Below are 17,532 nucleotides of genomic sequence, written 5' to 3' on the forward strand. Positions count from 1 at the left end.
AATCTATTTTCTTGCCTAGTGGACACAGTTAGATAAGAAGTTTCTTTCATTTAAAAATGCTGCTCAATTTTACACTTAGCAAACCCATTTTGCGGGCCGGATTGAACCTGTTTGGGCCGCATGTTTGACAACCCTGGTTTAGCTCCTTAAAAAGTGACAGAGCCTTTGAAAGCTTCTTTTGCAGGTACATGTGGGTTCGCAATTTTTTATTTGTTCCTACAGAGTGACAGAGTAAAAAAACAAGGCAGTAGTTAGCAGAAAACTCCAGAAAATGTGTTTTTTGGAACGTAAGAGAAATCCCTAACATATTCTATTCTTTCAGCGCAGTCTTACAGTGGTACACGTCAAAAACTTCTGGACTCGACAATTCTGTTTCTACATCTCGGGAAGATAACAAGGTGTTCCCGAGCTCGCTTGACAGACTGTTTTTAAAATGGAATACCGTCAGTTCACTGTAAAAATTGTACTGTGGACAATAGGGCTGGTTTTCAATAAGGATTTTTATAGTCAAATTGGGCGAAATCTTTGGTGCATATAATGGGGATCTCATAAATAGATTGTGATGTAGTACTGTACACAACTCACTAGGTGTCAGTAATGCCATACACATTTAATTTGACTCTCTCAAGGACAATTACATAGTTAAAATGGTGACTATTGAATAAGTATCCAGCACTATGCTTTTAGCATTTTACGTGTTTTAAGTGCAACATAAAGGAAGTGACCGCACACTGCAGTTTGTTGTACTTTTGCACTCTGAGGACTAAGTAGGGAAATGTTCAAATTGAGACACAGTGATAGTCTTTCCAGGGTGCCCTAGTTCTGCTCTCAAGACTATTCTTGGTTGGGCATATCTAAAAAGAAAAAAAACTTACAGGCAAGTGTCTGGGAGAAAAGTATAATAGATGCTAAGCTCGTTCCTCTCCACGTGAAAAAGCTAAGGCTCTTTGCTGCATATATCTGCAGCATTTCTGTCATTGCCCAAAGCTCATGTCCTATAGATCGTAGATCCATGAATCAATAGCCACATGTACATGGACAACATTTATTTAAAGGCCTACTGAAACCCACTACTACCGACCACGCAGTCTGATAGTTTATATATCAATGATGAAATATTAACATTGCAACACATGCCAATACGGCCTTTTTAGTTTGCTAAATTGCAATTTTAAATTTCCTGCGAGTTTCTTGTTGAAAACGTCGCGGAATGATGATGCGTACGCGTGACGTCACGGACTTTAAGGAAATATTAGCGCTGCACCAAACACGGCTAAAAGTTGTCTCGGTTCATGGCGTAATTACACAGTATTTTGGACATCTGTGTTGCTGAATGTTTTGCAATTTGTTCATTTAATAATGGAGACTATAAAGTACAATGCTGTTGGTGGAAAGCGGTGGATTGCAGCTGTCTTTAGCACCGAGACACAGCCGGTGTTTCTTTGTTTGTTGTGAAGCTTTAACACAGAGCGGTCAAGCGAACATGTTTTCTCTACGTCAATGGATGGGGAAATTGTGATATATATCTTACCGGAGAAATCTTTGGATTATTCGTCGTCCGGCAGCAGCTGTTTAAAAGGCAGCTGTGAGCTTGGCTCCTCGGCTTCTCTCTGAGAGACTTCATGTTCACCGCAGCCATCCGACCTCGAGGTATGTCTTTACAATCTTTAAAATCTCACTAAAACACTATTAAAACAATAAGCAGATAAGGGATCTTCCAAAATTATCTGAGTAAATGTGTCTTATGTCCGAAACGCTCACACTGCCGCCGCCCGGAGCCATTGCTTTTTTTTTTTTTTTTTTTTTTCTAGTCCTTCACTATCAATATCCTAATTCACTAATCTTTCATCCTCGCTGAAATTAATGGGGAAATTGTCGCTTTCTCGGTCCGAATTGCTCTTACTGCTGGTGGCTCCCATTAAAAACAATGTGAAATATGTGTGGAGCCCTGCAACACGTGACATCATGCGCACATACTTCCGGTAAAGGCAAGGCTTTTCTATTAGCGACCAGAAGTTGCAAACTTTATCGTCGATGTTCTCTTCTAAATCCTTACAGCAAAATATGGCAATATCTCGAAATGATCAAGTATGACACATAGAATGGACCTGCTGTTCCCGTTTAAATAAGAAAATCTCATTTCAGTAGGCCTTTAATGTGAACATACATCGGATTAGAATGTTCCTGTGTACGGTACATGGACCCCCCCAAAAAATGGTCTGATTATGACTTGCATTTTCTTGCATCACACCTTAAATCGGAATACTTTACTTTGACATGCGCAGCACATACCGTAAATGTGAAGGTGCGTTACTGTTTGTTATGGCACCACTGCAGGTGGTGAAGAAGACAGACTAACTTTTGCTGTAAACAAACATGGCTTTGTGCATTTCTGCTTGTACGACATCATGTTTTGTATTTATAAATTTTTCCCTCTGTTCACTGCTGTTGTTTTACCTCTCTTTTTGAAATGGAGCTGCTCTGTGCCCTCAATGCTAGCAGTTAGCACTTGAAGTAGCTGTAAAGCCGTGAATAAAACTATTTGAGACGACAACTGGATCGATTCCTCCTTTTATTGTAACATCGACACATGACCATACTTCACCCTTGCTCCTGATGGGTGCTGGTTAGCGCCTTGCATGGCAGCTCCCTCCATCAGTGTGTGAATGTGTGTGTGAATGGGTAAATGTGGAAAAGCGCTTTGAGTACCTTGAAGGTGGAAAAGCGCCATACAAGTACGGTACAACCCATTTATTATTATCATTTTGTGAGTCCTGGTTTTAGAGCAACAGTATATAACGCAGCAAGATAATCGCTTCATTCTGAGACTATTAAATTAAGTCCCCCCTCCACCACCAAAGTAGCTGACATCAAAAAGATGCACAATAAGGATCATTTCAATTCAAATTTTGGAAGAAGTGTTTACATGTGCTCCAATCTGAATGATTGATGGCATAAAGCAACTGTCTCGATCAGAATTAAATTTTGATCCGAATGTGTGTGATCAGGTCAGAATAGTCCGAATGGCATATTTACATGAAGCATTTTTATTCGGGTTAGGTTTATAATCCCATTAATATTGTCCCTGTGCTCATAGCTAGTGTTAACTTTTACTGATCTGTACCTGTTCCAGGGACTTTGTGTTGGCCCTCATACGCTTCAAAAAGCCCATAGTAGTGGCCATTAATGGGCCAGCCCTAGGCTTGGGGGCATCGATCCTGCCTCTATGCGATGTGGTCTGGGCCAGTGAGAGAGCCTGGTTCCAAACTCCATGTGCAGCTCTCCACCTCACCCCTTCTGGCTGCTCCTCTTACACTTTCCCCCAAATCCTGGGTGTCGCTTTGGTGAGTGGAAACAACATCTTTTTAAGTTTGAATCTCTCTTCAAATTTTGTCTGGTCCTTTTGTTAGGCCAATGAGATGCTGTTCTGCGGCAGAAAACTCACGGCACAAGAAGCATGCAGTCGCGGTCTGGTGTCGCAGGTCTTCTGGCCAACCACATTTAATCAGGAAGTGATGCTGCGTGTGAAGGAGATGGCGTCATGCAATGCTGTGGTGCGTAGTGCAAGATTGCTTGTTCTCTTGAATATATCCTTAAAAGAAAAAAAAAAAACTTCCCTTCTCCAAAAAGGTTCTAGAGGAATCCAAATGCCTGGTGAGGAGCATCCTCCTGCGTGTTTTAGAAGAAGTGAACGAGAAGGAGTGTCAGATGCTTAAGCAGCTGTGGTGTTCCACCAAAGGGCTGGAGGCGCTTTTCAGCTACTTGCACAACAAAGCGTATGAGAAGTGACCCCAAACTGAAGCAGTCTTGGTTTCCAGCCATCAGCACGGAGTAAGCCTGAGATTGAGTGTGCTTTCATCAAATTCTTCTCGTTTTTGTTCAACTGGACCGCCCGGTTGTTGATTCTCTTTTCGAGAAGGGGACCAAATCTCGATTAGTTCAAATGAACATCAAGCAGGGCTCAAGAGGAAGGTACACTGGCTTTGTGTACATGCCGAAATGAATCAGGATACAGAAAATCAATTGTCTGACAAGCACATGACAAAGTAATGATATTTTAGAATATATATATACATAAATATATGTATATATTATATATATATTTGCATTCTAAAGTTAAGTATTTGTATATACAGTAAGATATGTATTTCAGGCTGGATTTACACTGCAGGTCTAAGAGCCCCTTTTCCCAATTTAGAGAATGAAATAGGAAGGGAATTCATATGTGTTCATTTGTCACGGTTTACCTGACACAGGAAACGTGATAAATTGGGGGGGAGGTTCGCTATTCACTGTACCTGTTGAGCACCTTAAAATGTGTTTTGTGGTAATTCCAATTTTGACCACAGCATCAGTTGCTAGGTAGAGTGGCGCTTTCCGTCATTTTCAGCAGACTGCATTGCAAAATGATTAAACCCCCCCCCCACGCCCTCTTCCTCGCGCACAAGATCCACCCAGGTATGGGACCATATGAATCCCTGCCCTACCGTCCTTTTTAAATGAACTCTTTAAGTTTTACACACAGAATGTACGTAAATAACTGAAAGTAAACAACAATGAACAAATCACTAACCAGGCAAGGGAATTGGATGCAGATCCGGTGTCTTGAAAAGTCGGCCGTGGTAAGGCTGTATGCTGTGCATCCTAAAACAGAAAACTCTCAGAAGAAAATTATTACATTTAGCTTAGAGAGATTACTTTGTCTTTAGTGCCAACGATGCTGGCTTACCTGTGTGCTTGGTAACTAGCAACAACAACAGATAAGTGAGTAGGCGTACACATCAGTAACAGTGGTCAGTCCTGCACACGCCGGCCTCGAACTGCTGACCACATATGCCTACTGATTGCGAGTTGAGTCGAGCCATCGAGCTAAAAGTGTGAGTTGTGAGGTTTAACCAAGGTACTATTGCACAGCCTCGCTAGCTGGCATCATGGGCAGACTATTATTAGGCAAACAGGCAGATTTCATGTCGCCCCAAAACGTTGTATAAAAAACTATATTTTGTCCAAACACAGTCAACGTCAGGAACTCTCTTTTTCCTACCAGTCACACACTTTGACTTTCACAATAATAGCTCTACGCGTCAGAACAGGTCCAACTGTGCTAAAAAAAAAATGATCAAAAAATTCCTGCTGGCCGAGCTTTAATGTGCAGTTTGCATGGAGGTTTCTAACAAACATGGTAGAGTACCATCTTTTTGGTGTGTGGAGGGCCCTGAGGACAAGGTTTACCTTGGGCCCCCAAATGACTAAAAATGCCCCTGAATGGCATACGTCACACATACACACTGCATTTCTGTTGTAGTTTACAAACAGGTGAAATGAAAAAAGAATCAAATTAAATTTCATGATTATTATTAAAATGTTTTTAAACTGGGTTACAGTATGTGGACGCCCTCGTAGCGTAAATCCAGCCTAAGTTGCCTGCTGTGTTGACATTAAGTGAAAACCAAAGTTACTTTGCATTGATCATGTACATTCCACTCAGGCTACTTTGATGCTTGAATTGTCAGAAGAACATATCCTGCGCGAAACTTGAGCTTCTATTTAGGGACGGTGACACTCTTTGAACAATTCTTGCATTGAACTAAACATAAGACGACCCATTTTATTCTTTGTATTTATATATTTTTAATACAAGCTTAACAAGTTTGACAGACATTGGGCCCGATCTACTAAGATCCAGATAACAGGCGCTAAACAACGTACACAAACTATAAATTGTGTGTACTATTAGTGGGCATGTTGCGTGTGATCTACCAAGACTGTGTGGATAATTGATTAGTGCAAAAGTGGTGCAGATCACCCGATTTATATGTGTTTTTTGGCATGTATGCCGGTTGTCACCATAGAGATACTTCACATTTACGCCATCATATGGTCCAAACTGGGGGGTTTCATCAGGTTGTGACATGCAGTGCACAAATCTAATAAGTACCACCTTTTCTGGAACCTACTTTTATCACGTTGAAGGTGCAAAATAACCCTTTTACTCTTTGTGCCCAATGATCCGTATTGAACAAGTGAGGACATGAATAGTTTATATTGGATATTAACAGTACAATAAATATTCATTATAGATCTGACTATAATTCCCTAAAGCAAGAAAATGATGCAAGAAAATGCATATTGCAAAAAGTTTTTCATATAGAAAGTATGTTACAATAATACATTTCCCCTATGAAAAAAACGAACACCATTAAAAAAAAATATATATACATATATATATATATACTTGTGTGCACCAAAATTAATCAATTTATTTTAATCAACCCTTTAAGACATCCAGCAGATTATAAGATGACATTGCTAATTAGATGTGTCTAATACCTGCTCGGTGGCCTTGTGGTTAGAGTGTTCACCCTGAGATCGGTAGGTTGTGAGTTCAAACCCCGACCGAGTCATACCAAAGACTATAAAAATGGGACCCATTACCTTTCTGCTTGGCACTCAGCATCAAGGGTTGGAATTGGGGGTTAAATCACCAAAATGATTTCCGAGCGTGGCCACCACTGCTGCTCACTGCTCCCCTCACCTCCCAGGGGATGGAACAAAGGGATGGGTCAAACGCAGAGAGTAATTTCACCACACTTAGTGTGTGTGTGACTATCAGTGGTACTTAAACTTTAATGATTTATGTCAGTCCAAATATGTTGACACAAGAAAACACACAAAATATTCTATTTCTCATTCGTCTTGTCTTTCCACCGCAAACGCCCTTTTTCTCACAGGTATTTGTCCGTAACTGTGCCAGTTTCCGCGGATATTGCAGACGTACTAATTATCGATGCCAAACGGCGGCCGCAGGACTGTTTAAGTCTTGATAAACCACACGGCGTGTCCTAAATGATTATATTCACACCTTCTCCTGCCAGTATTGTGGGCGTTGTGATAATCAGCATGTGTTCTACTGTCTTAGTACGTGGAGACAAACACTTTAAATGGATTGTGCTCCTTATTTTGCTTATGTAAGAGATGCAATTTTGGGTTATGGGATATACTTGTATAACGCTTTTCTACCTTCAAAGTACTCAAAGCGCTTTGACGCTAATGATAATAATACTAATATATTTTATTTGTAAAAAAAAACACTTCACATTGAGTAAACAACCACAAAGTTCTACGGTGTATTAAAAAAATAGAAATAAATAAATAAAAATATAATAAAAATACATACAAATAAAAACTAGAACAGCCTAATAGCTACAACTAATATGCATAAATCTAAAAAAAAAGGCTTTTTTAAAAAGAAGGGTTGTAACCCTTTTTTAAAAGCATCCACAGTCTGTGGTGCCCTCAGGTAATCAGGGAGAGCGTTCCAACAAATTGGGAGCAGCGGAGCAGAAAGCCCGGTCTCCCATTGTTCGTAGCTTGGTCCTCTGAAGACTATTCCCACATTCACCCGTTCACACACACATTTAGACCCTTATGGGGGGCGCTGACCCTAACCACGACCCATCAGCAGCAAGGGAGAAGTGTCTTGCTCAAGGACACAACGGACATGACAAGGTTGTTAGAAGGTGGGGATCAAACAAGGAACCCTCAGGTTGCTGGCACGGCCACACTCCCAACCACGCCACACCGTGCGATCTGTGCACAAGCTTAGTAGATGAGCTTTGCACGCACTACTACGTGTTTTTAATGCACGCAAACCTTGAGTAGATCAGGCCCATAATCCTATAACTAGCATCATAAATCCTGTGTTGGATTACCCCTCAAACTTTAAGACACTTTTTTTTAGCGTGTCTGTGTCAGCGGTTGACTCGCTTGGGGAGAAATCGTTGGACGCCAACCGTTGGTTTGCAAATATAACGGAGTGGCTGGACGACTTCAAGAGTAATGCTCGCCTCTCACCCGGGTAACCAGGAGTCGTGGCAGGGAGTCCAAACCAGCTGGGTTTCGCACACATATCATCTCTATATCTCTATATAAGTCAATGTGTTTTTTATGCGTCTCAATGCAGTACTTTGAGGAAGTACAAACCCTGTTTCCATATGAGTTGGGAAATTGTGTTAGATGTAAATATAAACGGAATACAATGATTTGCAAATCCTTTTCAACCCATATTCAGTGGAATATGTTACAAAGACAACATATTTGATGTTCAAACTGATAAGAAAATATATATGTTTTTTGCAAATTATGTGGAGTGTATTATATTTATATAAATGGGTTGTACTTGTATAGCGCTTTTCTACCTTCAAGGTACTCAAAGCGCTTTGACACTACTTCCACATTTACCCATTCACACACACATTCACACACTGATGGAGGGAGCTGCCATGCAAGGCGCCAACCAGCACCCATCAGGAGCAAGGGTGAAGTGTCTTGCTCAGGACACAACGGACGTGACGAGGTTGGTACTAGGTGGGAATTGAACCAGGGACGCTCGGGTTGCGCACGGCCACTCTCCCCACTGCGCCACGCCGTCCCTATATAGCGCTTTTTCTCTAGTGACTCAAAGCACTTTACATAGTGAAACCCAATATCTAATTTGTTTACATTTAAACCAGTGTGGGTGGCACTGGCAGCAGGTGGGTAAAGTATCTTGCCCAAGGACACAACAGCAGTGACAAGGATGCCGGAAGCGGGGATCGAACCTGCAACCCTCGAGTTGCTGGCACGGCCGCTCTACCAACCGAGCTATACCGGTCCATCATTAACTTTAGAATTTCATGCCAGCAACACGTGACAAAGAAGTTGGGAAAGGTGGCAATAAATACTGATAAAGTTGAGGAATGCTCATCAAACACTTATTTGGAACATCCCACAGGTGTGCAGGCTAATTGGGTGAACATGCCCTTTCCCAACTACATTGGCATGTGTTGCAGCCATGAAATTCTAAGGTAATTATTATTTGCCAAAAAAAAATGAAGTTTATGAGTTTGAACATCAAATATCTTGTCTTTGTAGTGCATTCAACTGAATATGGGTTGAAAAGGATTTGCAAATCATTGTATTCCGTTTATATTTACATCTAACACAATTTCCCAACTCATATGGAAACGGGGTTTGTAGTACTAGTAAAAGTAGTAGAAAACCTACCTCTTGCTTTCAGTAACATGAACTACTCTGTGAGGAATCAATCTGACGTTGGACCTTAGTTCCTTATTTTTTTGTCAAGACAACTTTAAAGAGAAGAGGCCTTGTTTCTTCCCAATGCACAAAGCTGTGTCCGTCATGTCATGCTTTGAGTGGAACTTTAATTAATGGAACACCTCCGGGATGGCTTGGAACAGAGATGACGAGCCAAGCAAGGCCGTCTCCGGGGTTCAACTTCGAGCTGGCAAAAATTCCGACAGAAACTCTCATCGGTCCTTTAAGACAAGTGGAAACCGCAAATAGATATTAATCACTTTTACTTTTGTCCAAATGAACTTCCGCCATATTGAACATCTCCACCACTATTCGGTTTTACGTTATTTACACCTTCCAACAAAACAGCTTTGTCCATTTAGTGTTTTGTTTTGTTTTTACCTGTGAAATAACTTCAATGTTTTCATGGCCGTTGCTTTATCAACAAGGTGAATGATGAACACTGGATGTACGATCAAGTTTGCCATGGACTCCTTCCTATCTGTGCAGGATTCCCACTTTCAAATGGTGATTTTGCTGTGAAAATGTGAGTACAATCATGATGCAATGAAGTGAGTGAAACAGGACTACGAGGAATTGTGCGTGATCAATGTTGTGTCACTCTTGATTTGTGTCACATATTGAAGATCTATTTTGTTTTACCAAAAAAATATTATCTATATACATAAAGGAGATGCTTAGCAGCTATTTTGGAGAAGAAAAAAACGATGAGTTAATTTGTGCAATTGTTCACATGCAGTATGTGTAGATGTAGATGGGTGTACAGGTGTGACATGTCGCATGTGAAATGCTGTACATATTATGAATAATATGGTCTGTTGTTTCTAGGTATGTTTTGTACCTGCATTGTAAGTAAAATTGAAGATGTTTATTGTATGTTTATTTTTGTATTTATTCAAAGTGCATTCTTTGCTCTGCTTCTGACTCAAAATAGCCCTTTACTCTTTGTGCCCGTATTGAACAGTTGAGTAACTGAGTAGTTTGTATTGGATATCAACAGTGCAGCAAGTGTTTACTACAGATCCGACTATAATTTCCTAAAGCAAATGCTACTTATTATATTAATACAAATGTTTACTTTTGTGACGGAAGACAGTTTTAAGTGAACAAAGGCATGTTAAATCATGTAAGATATTGTGATACTGTGTTCTTAAACAAAACATCTATTTTCCCTATATATATTTATTGTCATTTCGGGTTGACTTAATTGCATTTTCCCCTAAAACGTCCTTGAAATAAAGTTAATGTTATTGTATCATTGACGTACTTTTGTTCATGTGTACACACTTCTGCACACACACACACACACGAATGTGCTCTTCAAAATAGGATTTTTTGACTTTACAGTCAATATGGGCTATCGCATTGAGTAGGTGCCATTTGCTTGTTACTCTAAAAGTAAACGTAACATCTTTTTTCAACTCTGATAACATAAATATTGAGCAACATAAAATCAACCAATTAATAAATCAATGTTTATTCATACAGCCCTAAATCGCAAGTGTCTCAAAGAGCTGCACAAGCCACAACGACATCTGCGGTACAGAACCCACATCTCCCGTCCATAGGCAAAACCTAGTAACTCACTTCTAGCTGATTTTGAGAAAACAAAGGAAAACCAATCTATCTTGATGCTGTCTTAAAAAGATCTACAAAGTCATCAAACGTATAGATGTTTTCTTGAGCTTTCATTTTCTTGCCGATTGAGCCATGGATTGAATCTGCTCTCATGAACGTGTGCCCTTTCTCCAGATATTTTATCACAATCTCGGGTGGGCCCCATTGTGCGTTTGTACATTGGGCAAGAGCCGTGTACAGCGTCCAGTTTTTATTTTGACCTCCACAGTTATCTGCCCAAAAGAGTATGCAAGGTGAAGAATCAAGAACAATACATTTAATGAAGGTGCTTGCAACGTCCTGGGCCAATCTTCCAAATATCCCCTCGTGCCATAATATCACATCATCAGGTTGACCGTCGGCCCCCATTCGTGCAAATGTCTCATTTAAGACAATAAGGCGACTGACAAAGAAGCTCCGATTGGTCCTTTGAGATACTAGGTTTTTCTGTTGTATCTACGCGGTTATGTGGTAGTTGCTAGGTCCTGCCATGCGCGTAACAACTTGCTTACGGAACAAATTACAATATCGCATACACTAATGTAAAGCATATCACCTAGGAACTCCAAAATTATTATTAGCTCAATTTTGACCAACATTGAGTTACTGGGTTTTGCCTTTGGACGGGAGACATACGGGCAAGGAAAAACTCACCCCAGTGGGACGTCGATGTGAATGACAATGACAAACCTTGGAGAGGTTTAACAATAGGTTGGATTTAATAAAAAAAAATAAAAAAAAACCTTGGAGAGGACCGCATATGTGGGCAACCCCGTCCTAGGGGAAACCGAAAGCAATGGACGTCAAGTGGGTCCAACATAATATTGTGAAAGTCCAGTCTATAGTGGATCTAACATAATAGTGAGAGTCCCGTCCATAGTGGGGCCAGCAGGAGACCATCCCAAGCGGAGGCGGATCAGCAGCGCAGAGATGTCCCCAACCGATGCACAGGCGAGCGGTCCACCCCGGATCTCGACTCTGGACAGCCAGCACTTCATCCATGGTCACTGGACCTGTGCCCCCCCTTCCACAAGGGAGAGGGGGCCAGAGGACAAAAGAAAAGAAACGGCAGATCAACTGGTCTAAAAAGGGAGTCTATTTAAAAGCCAGAGTATACAAATGAGTTTTAAGGTGAGAATTAAATGCTTCTACTGAGGTAGCATCTTGAACTGTTACCGGGAGGGCATTCCAGAGTACTGGAGCCCGAATAGAAAACGCTTTATAGCCTGCAGACTTTTTTGGGGTTCTGGGAATCACTAATAAGCTGGAGTCCTTTGAACGCAGATTTCTTGCCAGGACATATGGTACAATACAATCGGCAAGATAGGCTGGAGCTAGACCGTGTAGTATTTTATACGTAAGTAGTAACACCTTAAAGTCACATCTTAAGTGCACAGGAAGCCAGTGCAGGTGAGCCAGTACAGGAGTAATGTGATCAAACTTTCTTGTTCTTGTCAAAAGTCTAGCAGCCACATTTTGTACCAACTGTAATCTTTTAATGCTAGACATAGGGAGACCCGAAAATAATACGTTACAGTAATCGAGGCAAGACGTAACAAACGCATGAATACTAATCTCAGCGTCGCTAGTGGACAAAATGGAGCGAATTTTAGCGATATTACGGAAATGAAAGAAGGCCGTTTTAGTAACACTCTTAATGTGTGACTCAAACGAGAGAGTTGGGTCGAAGATAATACCCAAAATCTTTACAGAGTCGCCTTGTTTAATTGTTTGGCTGTCAAATGTTAATGTAGTATTATTAAACAGATGTCGGTGTTTAGCAGGACCGATAATCAGCATTTCCGTTTTCTTGGCGTTGAGTTGCAAAAAGTTAGCGGACATCCATTGTTTCATTTCATTAAGACACGCCTCCAGCTGACTACAACTTAAAATGTATATGAGTTCTAAGTTTGGTGGAGAAATAAGAACATAACAAAACACTGACTTACATTGTCCACTTTCATCGGGATGTTGGCTGATGGGATGGTTGTATCTTTCAGCACAGACTTGTGCTCTGCGTTGAGTTGGTAAATTCAGCATAATCTTCCGAACGATGTTGTCGTATACTGCATTCCATTTGTTGAGCGCCATAGAGTGTCCGCTGTTTGAGGAATTTTAAACTCGACAAACTTTTCCGGCTTGGTGCCACAAGCTTCTATACAGGTGTGAGGAATGTTTATTATACACCAGACCAGATACTAAATGAGCTGAGCACATTATTTTATGTTATCCATATAATTCACTTCCGAATTCTGTTTGAGGCTTGCAAGCCATAATGGCCTTCCTTCTCTTTAGACAATCACTCTGTCTGCAAACACTGTCTTTCACAACTTTGTGCAAATACAGTAGTACTGTAGATGGTTTTATCGGTTTGCTCACTTCTGACAGCCGAAAAAAACATTACCAATGTTAACCATTTAGCTTTAGCAGAGATGCTAACTGTCCCTTTCACAGAAAATATATGCTGATGTTGACCAAGAGTTGATTTACGTGGACCCCGACTTAAACAAGTTGAAAAACGTATTCGGGTGTTACCATCTAGTGGTCAATTGTACTGAATATGTACTGTACTGTGCAATCTACTAAAAAGTTTCAATCAATCAATCACTGTCAATCAATGTTACATGAAAACATTTAATATGAAGAACACAGAACTTTTTGCAAGAAAAGACTTCTATGGCAAATCTGAAAATTGGCTGTTACGATGTTTGCTAATATTTTATTCAATCAGTTTACACTAGATAAGCTCCTGGTGTATTTAGTTAGTTAAACCATTTTGTGTTCTAATATGAATTCATATACTTAAAATTCAGTCTGGATCTCTGATTTTACTTTGTCCTTGTATTTTTTAGTCCGTATGGATGTGAAATGGTCTTAAATTATTTTCAAGATGGTCTTAAGTCTTAAATTTGACATATTGAAACCTGCAGAGACCCTGTTGTAACTCATTTTCCTTTTATTCAGGCTGAAAAACTATGAGGTTCTGGATCATTATTTGTGCCAAAGTATTCGTCGTTGGTTCTCATGAAGTCTGCCATGATTAGTGGTAGTCATTGTTGTTAAAGGTCATCGCAAATTTGATTATTGTGCCAGAGTATGCTTAGTTGTTTACCCTATAAACCAGGGTACTCAAACTCAATTTATCTGGGGGCCACTGGATGCAGAAACTGGGTGAGGCTGGACCGGAAGAAAAGATTTCTTAAAAAATCTAACATGCACTTTTTAATGAATTCACCTTCTATGCATGGCTTTCCCGCCCTAGCAACATACTTGCCAACCCTCACGATTTTTCCGGAGACTCCTGATTTTTAGTGCACCTCCCGACAATCTACCGGTGCAACCATTCTCCCGAATTTGTCCCAATTTTCACCCGGCTGACATTATTAAGGGCTGCCGTGACTGCACTGCCTTTAACGTCCTCTACAACAGTGGTTCTCAACCTTTTTCCAGTGATGTACCACCTGTGAACATTTTTTAATTCAAGTACCCCCTAATCAGAGCAAAGCATTTTTGGTTGAAAAAAAGAGATAAAGAAGTAAAATACAGCACTATGTCATCAGTTTCTGATTTATTAAATTGTATAACAGTGCAAAATATTGCTCATTTGTAGTGGTCTTTCTTGAACTATCTGGAAAAAAGATATAAAAATAACTAAAAAAACTTGTTGAAAAATAAAACAAGTGATTCAATTATAAATAAAGATTTCTACACATAGAAGTAATCATCAACTTAAAGTGCCCTCTTTGGGGATTGTAATAGAGATCCATCTGGATTCATGAATTTCATTCTAAACATTTCTTCACAAAAAAATAAATCTTTAACATCAATATTTATGGAACATGTCCACAAAAAGTCTAGCTGTCAACACTGAATGTTGGATTGTTGTATTATTTTCTCATAGTTTATGAACTTACATTCATATTTCATTGAAGTATTATTCAATAACATATGTATAAAGGATTTATGAATTGCAGCTGTTTTTTAAGAATGTTTTTAATAAATCTCACTTGTCCCTTGGCATACCTTCAAGTACCTCCAGGGGTTCGCGCACCCCCTAAAAGAAGACTACTGCTCCACTACATGTCATCGCGCATGCTCTTACATCACACAACCAAAGTGACGGCTCTGTAACATGTTGTATGAGACTGACATACAGAGCTACTGTATGTCAGGGGCTGCAAGACGTACTTGGTCAACAGCCATACAGGTCACGCTGAGGGTGGCCGTATAAACAACTTAAACACTGTTACAAATATGCGCCACACTGTGAACCAACACCAAACAAGAATGACAAACCCTTTTGGGGAGAATTTCCGTACCTTAACACAACTTAAACACAAGAGAACAAATACCCAGAACACCTTGCAGCCCTGAGTCTCCTGGGCTACAATATACAACACCTCAACCAATGCAATTAGGGAGGGTGGGGGGGGCTGGGGGTTGGTGGTAGCGGGGGGGGTATATTGTAGCCCGGAAGAGTTAGGGCTGCATGTGATTCTGGATAGTTGTTCTGTTGTGTTTATGTTGTGTTACGATGCGGATGTTCTCCCGCAATGTGATTGTCATTCTTGTTTGGTGTGGGTTCACAGTCTGGCACATATTTGTAACAGTGTTAAAGTTTTTCTTACGGCCACCCTTAGTGTGACGTGTGTAGCTGTTGATCAAGTATATTTTGCAATACCACACATGCGTCTTGCTTGGCCAGATGCAACATACTACTGGGCTTGCACGCAGTCAGTTGAGGATGTAGGGAGCGCTAAAGGCAGTGCCATTATGGCACTCCCTGAATATTGTTGATCTGGTAAATATCGACAGGGGCTTCGATAGAATGGGTGCCCTAAAATTCAGTGGTCTCCCGGGAAAATTGGGGACGTTGGCAAGTATGACGCTGTTAATCGCGCTTCACATTAAACTCACAGGCCGCACCAACATTAAATTGTCATTTTGAAGTGCGGGCCGCATAATAATGTCTCGCGGGCCGCAATTGGCTGCTCTCTTCATCGAAGACCTCCAACACAAATTTAGAACATACATTAATGTGAGTTGAGTTTGTGAACTTTTTTACTGCACACAACTATTACCAACTGTTCTCAAACAACACACAAGTAAAACATTTTGTAAAGCTATAGATGGATGCTGGGTTATTTCTACTCTAGGTAAAGAAAATGAATAACATTATAGGGGTGGGCCAGAGAAAAGGGAAACTAAATAAATACATATAGTAGGGCGTGGGGAACCCTAGAACCCTGGAGAGAGGAAGCAGTTGAGACCCTCAGTCAGGGGCGTCGCCAGTCATATTTCACTGGGGCACGTGCCCCACTGTTGATCTGCAGTGCCCCAGTAAAAATTTCACCAATAAAAAAAAAACGCTTCAGAGTTTTAAGTCTACATAACATAGACAACAGCGCACATACTACTTAGTATGGTAATTGATTGCTACTGTATTCACTCCACTAACAATGAGCATATGGCTAATTAATATGGTAATTTATTCACGTGTGGATCGAGACTTCGGTTGAGAGAGAGAGAGAGGGGCTGCGAATCACTGCGTGAGGTAGGTAACGTTAGCCAACAACAATTTGTTAATTACATTATTTTGATTTTGATTTAACCTAAACTGTAACTCCTAGATGGATTTAAGAAAGTTATTCGCCCGCAGCAGAAAAGAAGCAGCAAGGAATGAGAGATGTAAGTGAAGTCCTAGCTAGCTAGGCAACATCATTGTCTTAAGTTGATGCTAAGTTAGCTAACATTATTCCTTGTATCAAGACAAACATATTCATTTGCTGTACGAGATGTCGGGGGAATTTCCAATGAACATGAAACATAATGTTGGTTATTGTCAGCTGGTTCTGCATCAATGATGATTTGGAGTAAGCATGTGTGAGTTGAGTGCTTCTCAAATGGTTTATCTTCAGGAAGAAAAAATTTTTTCCATATCATCAAGTCGTGAGCCAAATTTTTAAATCATTCAAGTTTATTTCACAGAAAAATTGCACAGTAGACTTGTCTTGTTAATCGGTGTGACTTTGACTAAAATAATCTTGTTTTGTCACCAGAAAAATGGCTACAGCTAAAGCATCTGGTTTTGTTTCCAGAAAAAATAGTAACATTTCTGTATTTGTTTTCTGAAAGATGGCTGAAAATATCGGGTTTTGTTGCCCCGTTTAAATTTTTTTTTAAATATATTTCCATGTCTGTCCTGAATCCTCCTCCAACTTGTTAGTCGGTTTGCCTTTTGCTAAAATACTCACTAATAGTCACTACAAAAAAGGCTAAAATAATCTGGTTTTGTTGCCACAATTTGATTTTTTTCTCCCTAAACTTTTTTTTTTCATGCACACATCTTACTGCGACTCACTGAAAATGACACACAATTCACTTTTAGGTCACGACCCAGCAGTTGGGAACCACTGGTCAACTGAATAACACTTACTGTAATATTTCCATGTCTGTCCAGAGTGATTGACCACTTTGCAAAAATGAAAAGGAGACGTTACAGTTTACTTCTCAGAAAATGATTCCCTGAACAGACACACAACAGTTATTCATTTATTCTACTACTGTGGCTTTATTGTTTTGTGTATCTGAAATAGGATTAGCCACATTGCCATAAATGGAAATTAAATAATATAAAAGAACCCAGAGATGTAGGGGTGCTTTATTTTTTGTTTTACTTTTGTAGATGTTAAATTTGCAGATGATTACTGCAATATATATTTCAAGAAGATTCATTGCTCTTCCTTTTTGCTTTTACCAGTAGCAGTTTAGAAGTTTGGAGTAATAAAGTGCACAAGTAGGTCAAATGCATTAGTTAAT

The 17,532-nt window shown here is 40.1% G+C and overlaps 1 protein-coding gene across 3 annotated transcripts in view; it reads left to right on the forward strand.

Annotated features, from left to right (window-relative positions):
• Nucleotides 1–17,532, forward strand: part of LOC133538922 (chromodomain Y-like protein 2) — an 87,387-nt gene that overhangs the window by 59,695 nt on the left and 10,160 nt on the right. For 2 of the 3 annotated variants that reach the window (XM_061880861.1, XM_061880852.1), the window contains exons 5-7: nucleotides 3,134–3,344; nucleotides 3,411–3,554; nucleotides 3,631–3,831. In XM_061880861.1, the coding sequence (XP_061736845.1) occupies nucleotides 3,134–3,344; nucleotides 3,411–3,554; nucleotides 3,631–3,789 (514 nt within the window). In that variant the 3' untranslated portion in view covers nucleotides 3,790–3,831. Of the gene's footprint in view, nucleotides 1–3,133; nucleotides 3,345–3,410; nucleotides 3,555–3,630; nucleotides 10,352–17,532 lie in introns of those variants that run through there. The other variant, XM_061880843.1, reaches the window with a different exon arrangement.

The sequence above is a fragment of the Nerophis ophidion genome, linkage group LG02 (assembly GCF_033978795.1).
Source record: "Nerophis ophidion isolate RoL-2023_Sa linkage group LG02, RoL_Noph_v1.0, whole genome shotgun sequence".
Taxonomy (NCBI): Eukaryota; Metazoa; Chordata; class Actinopteri; order Syngnathiformes; family Syngnathidae; genus Nerophis; species Nerophis ophidion.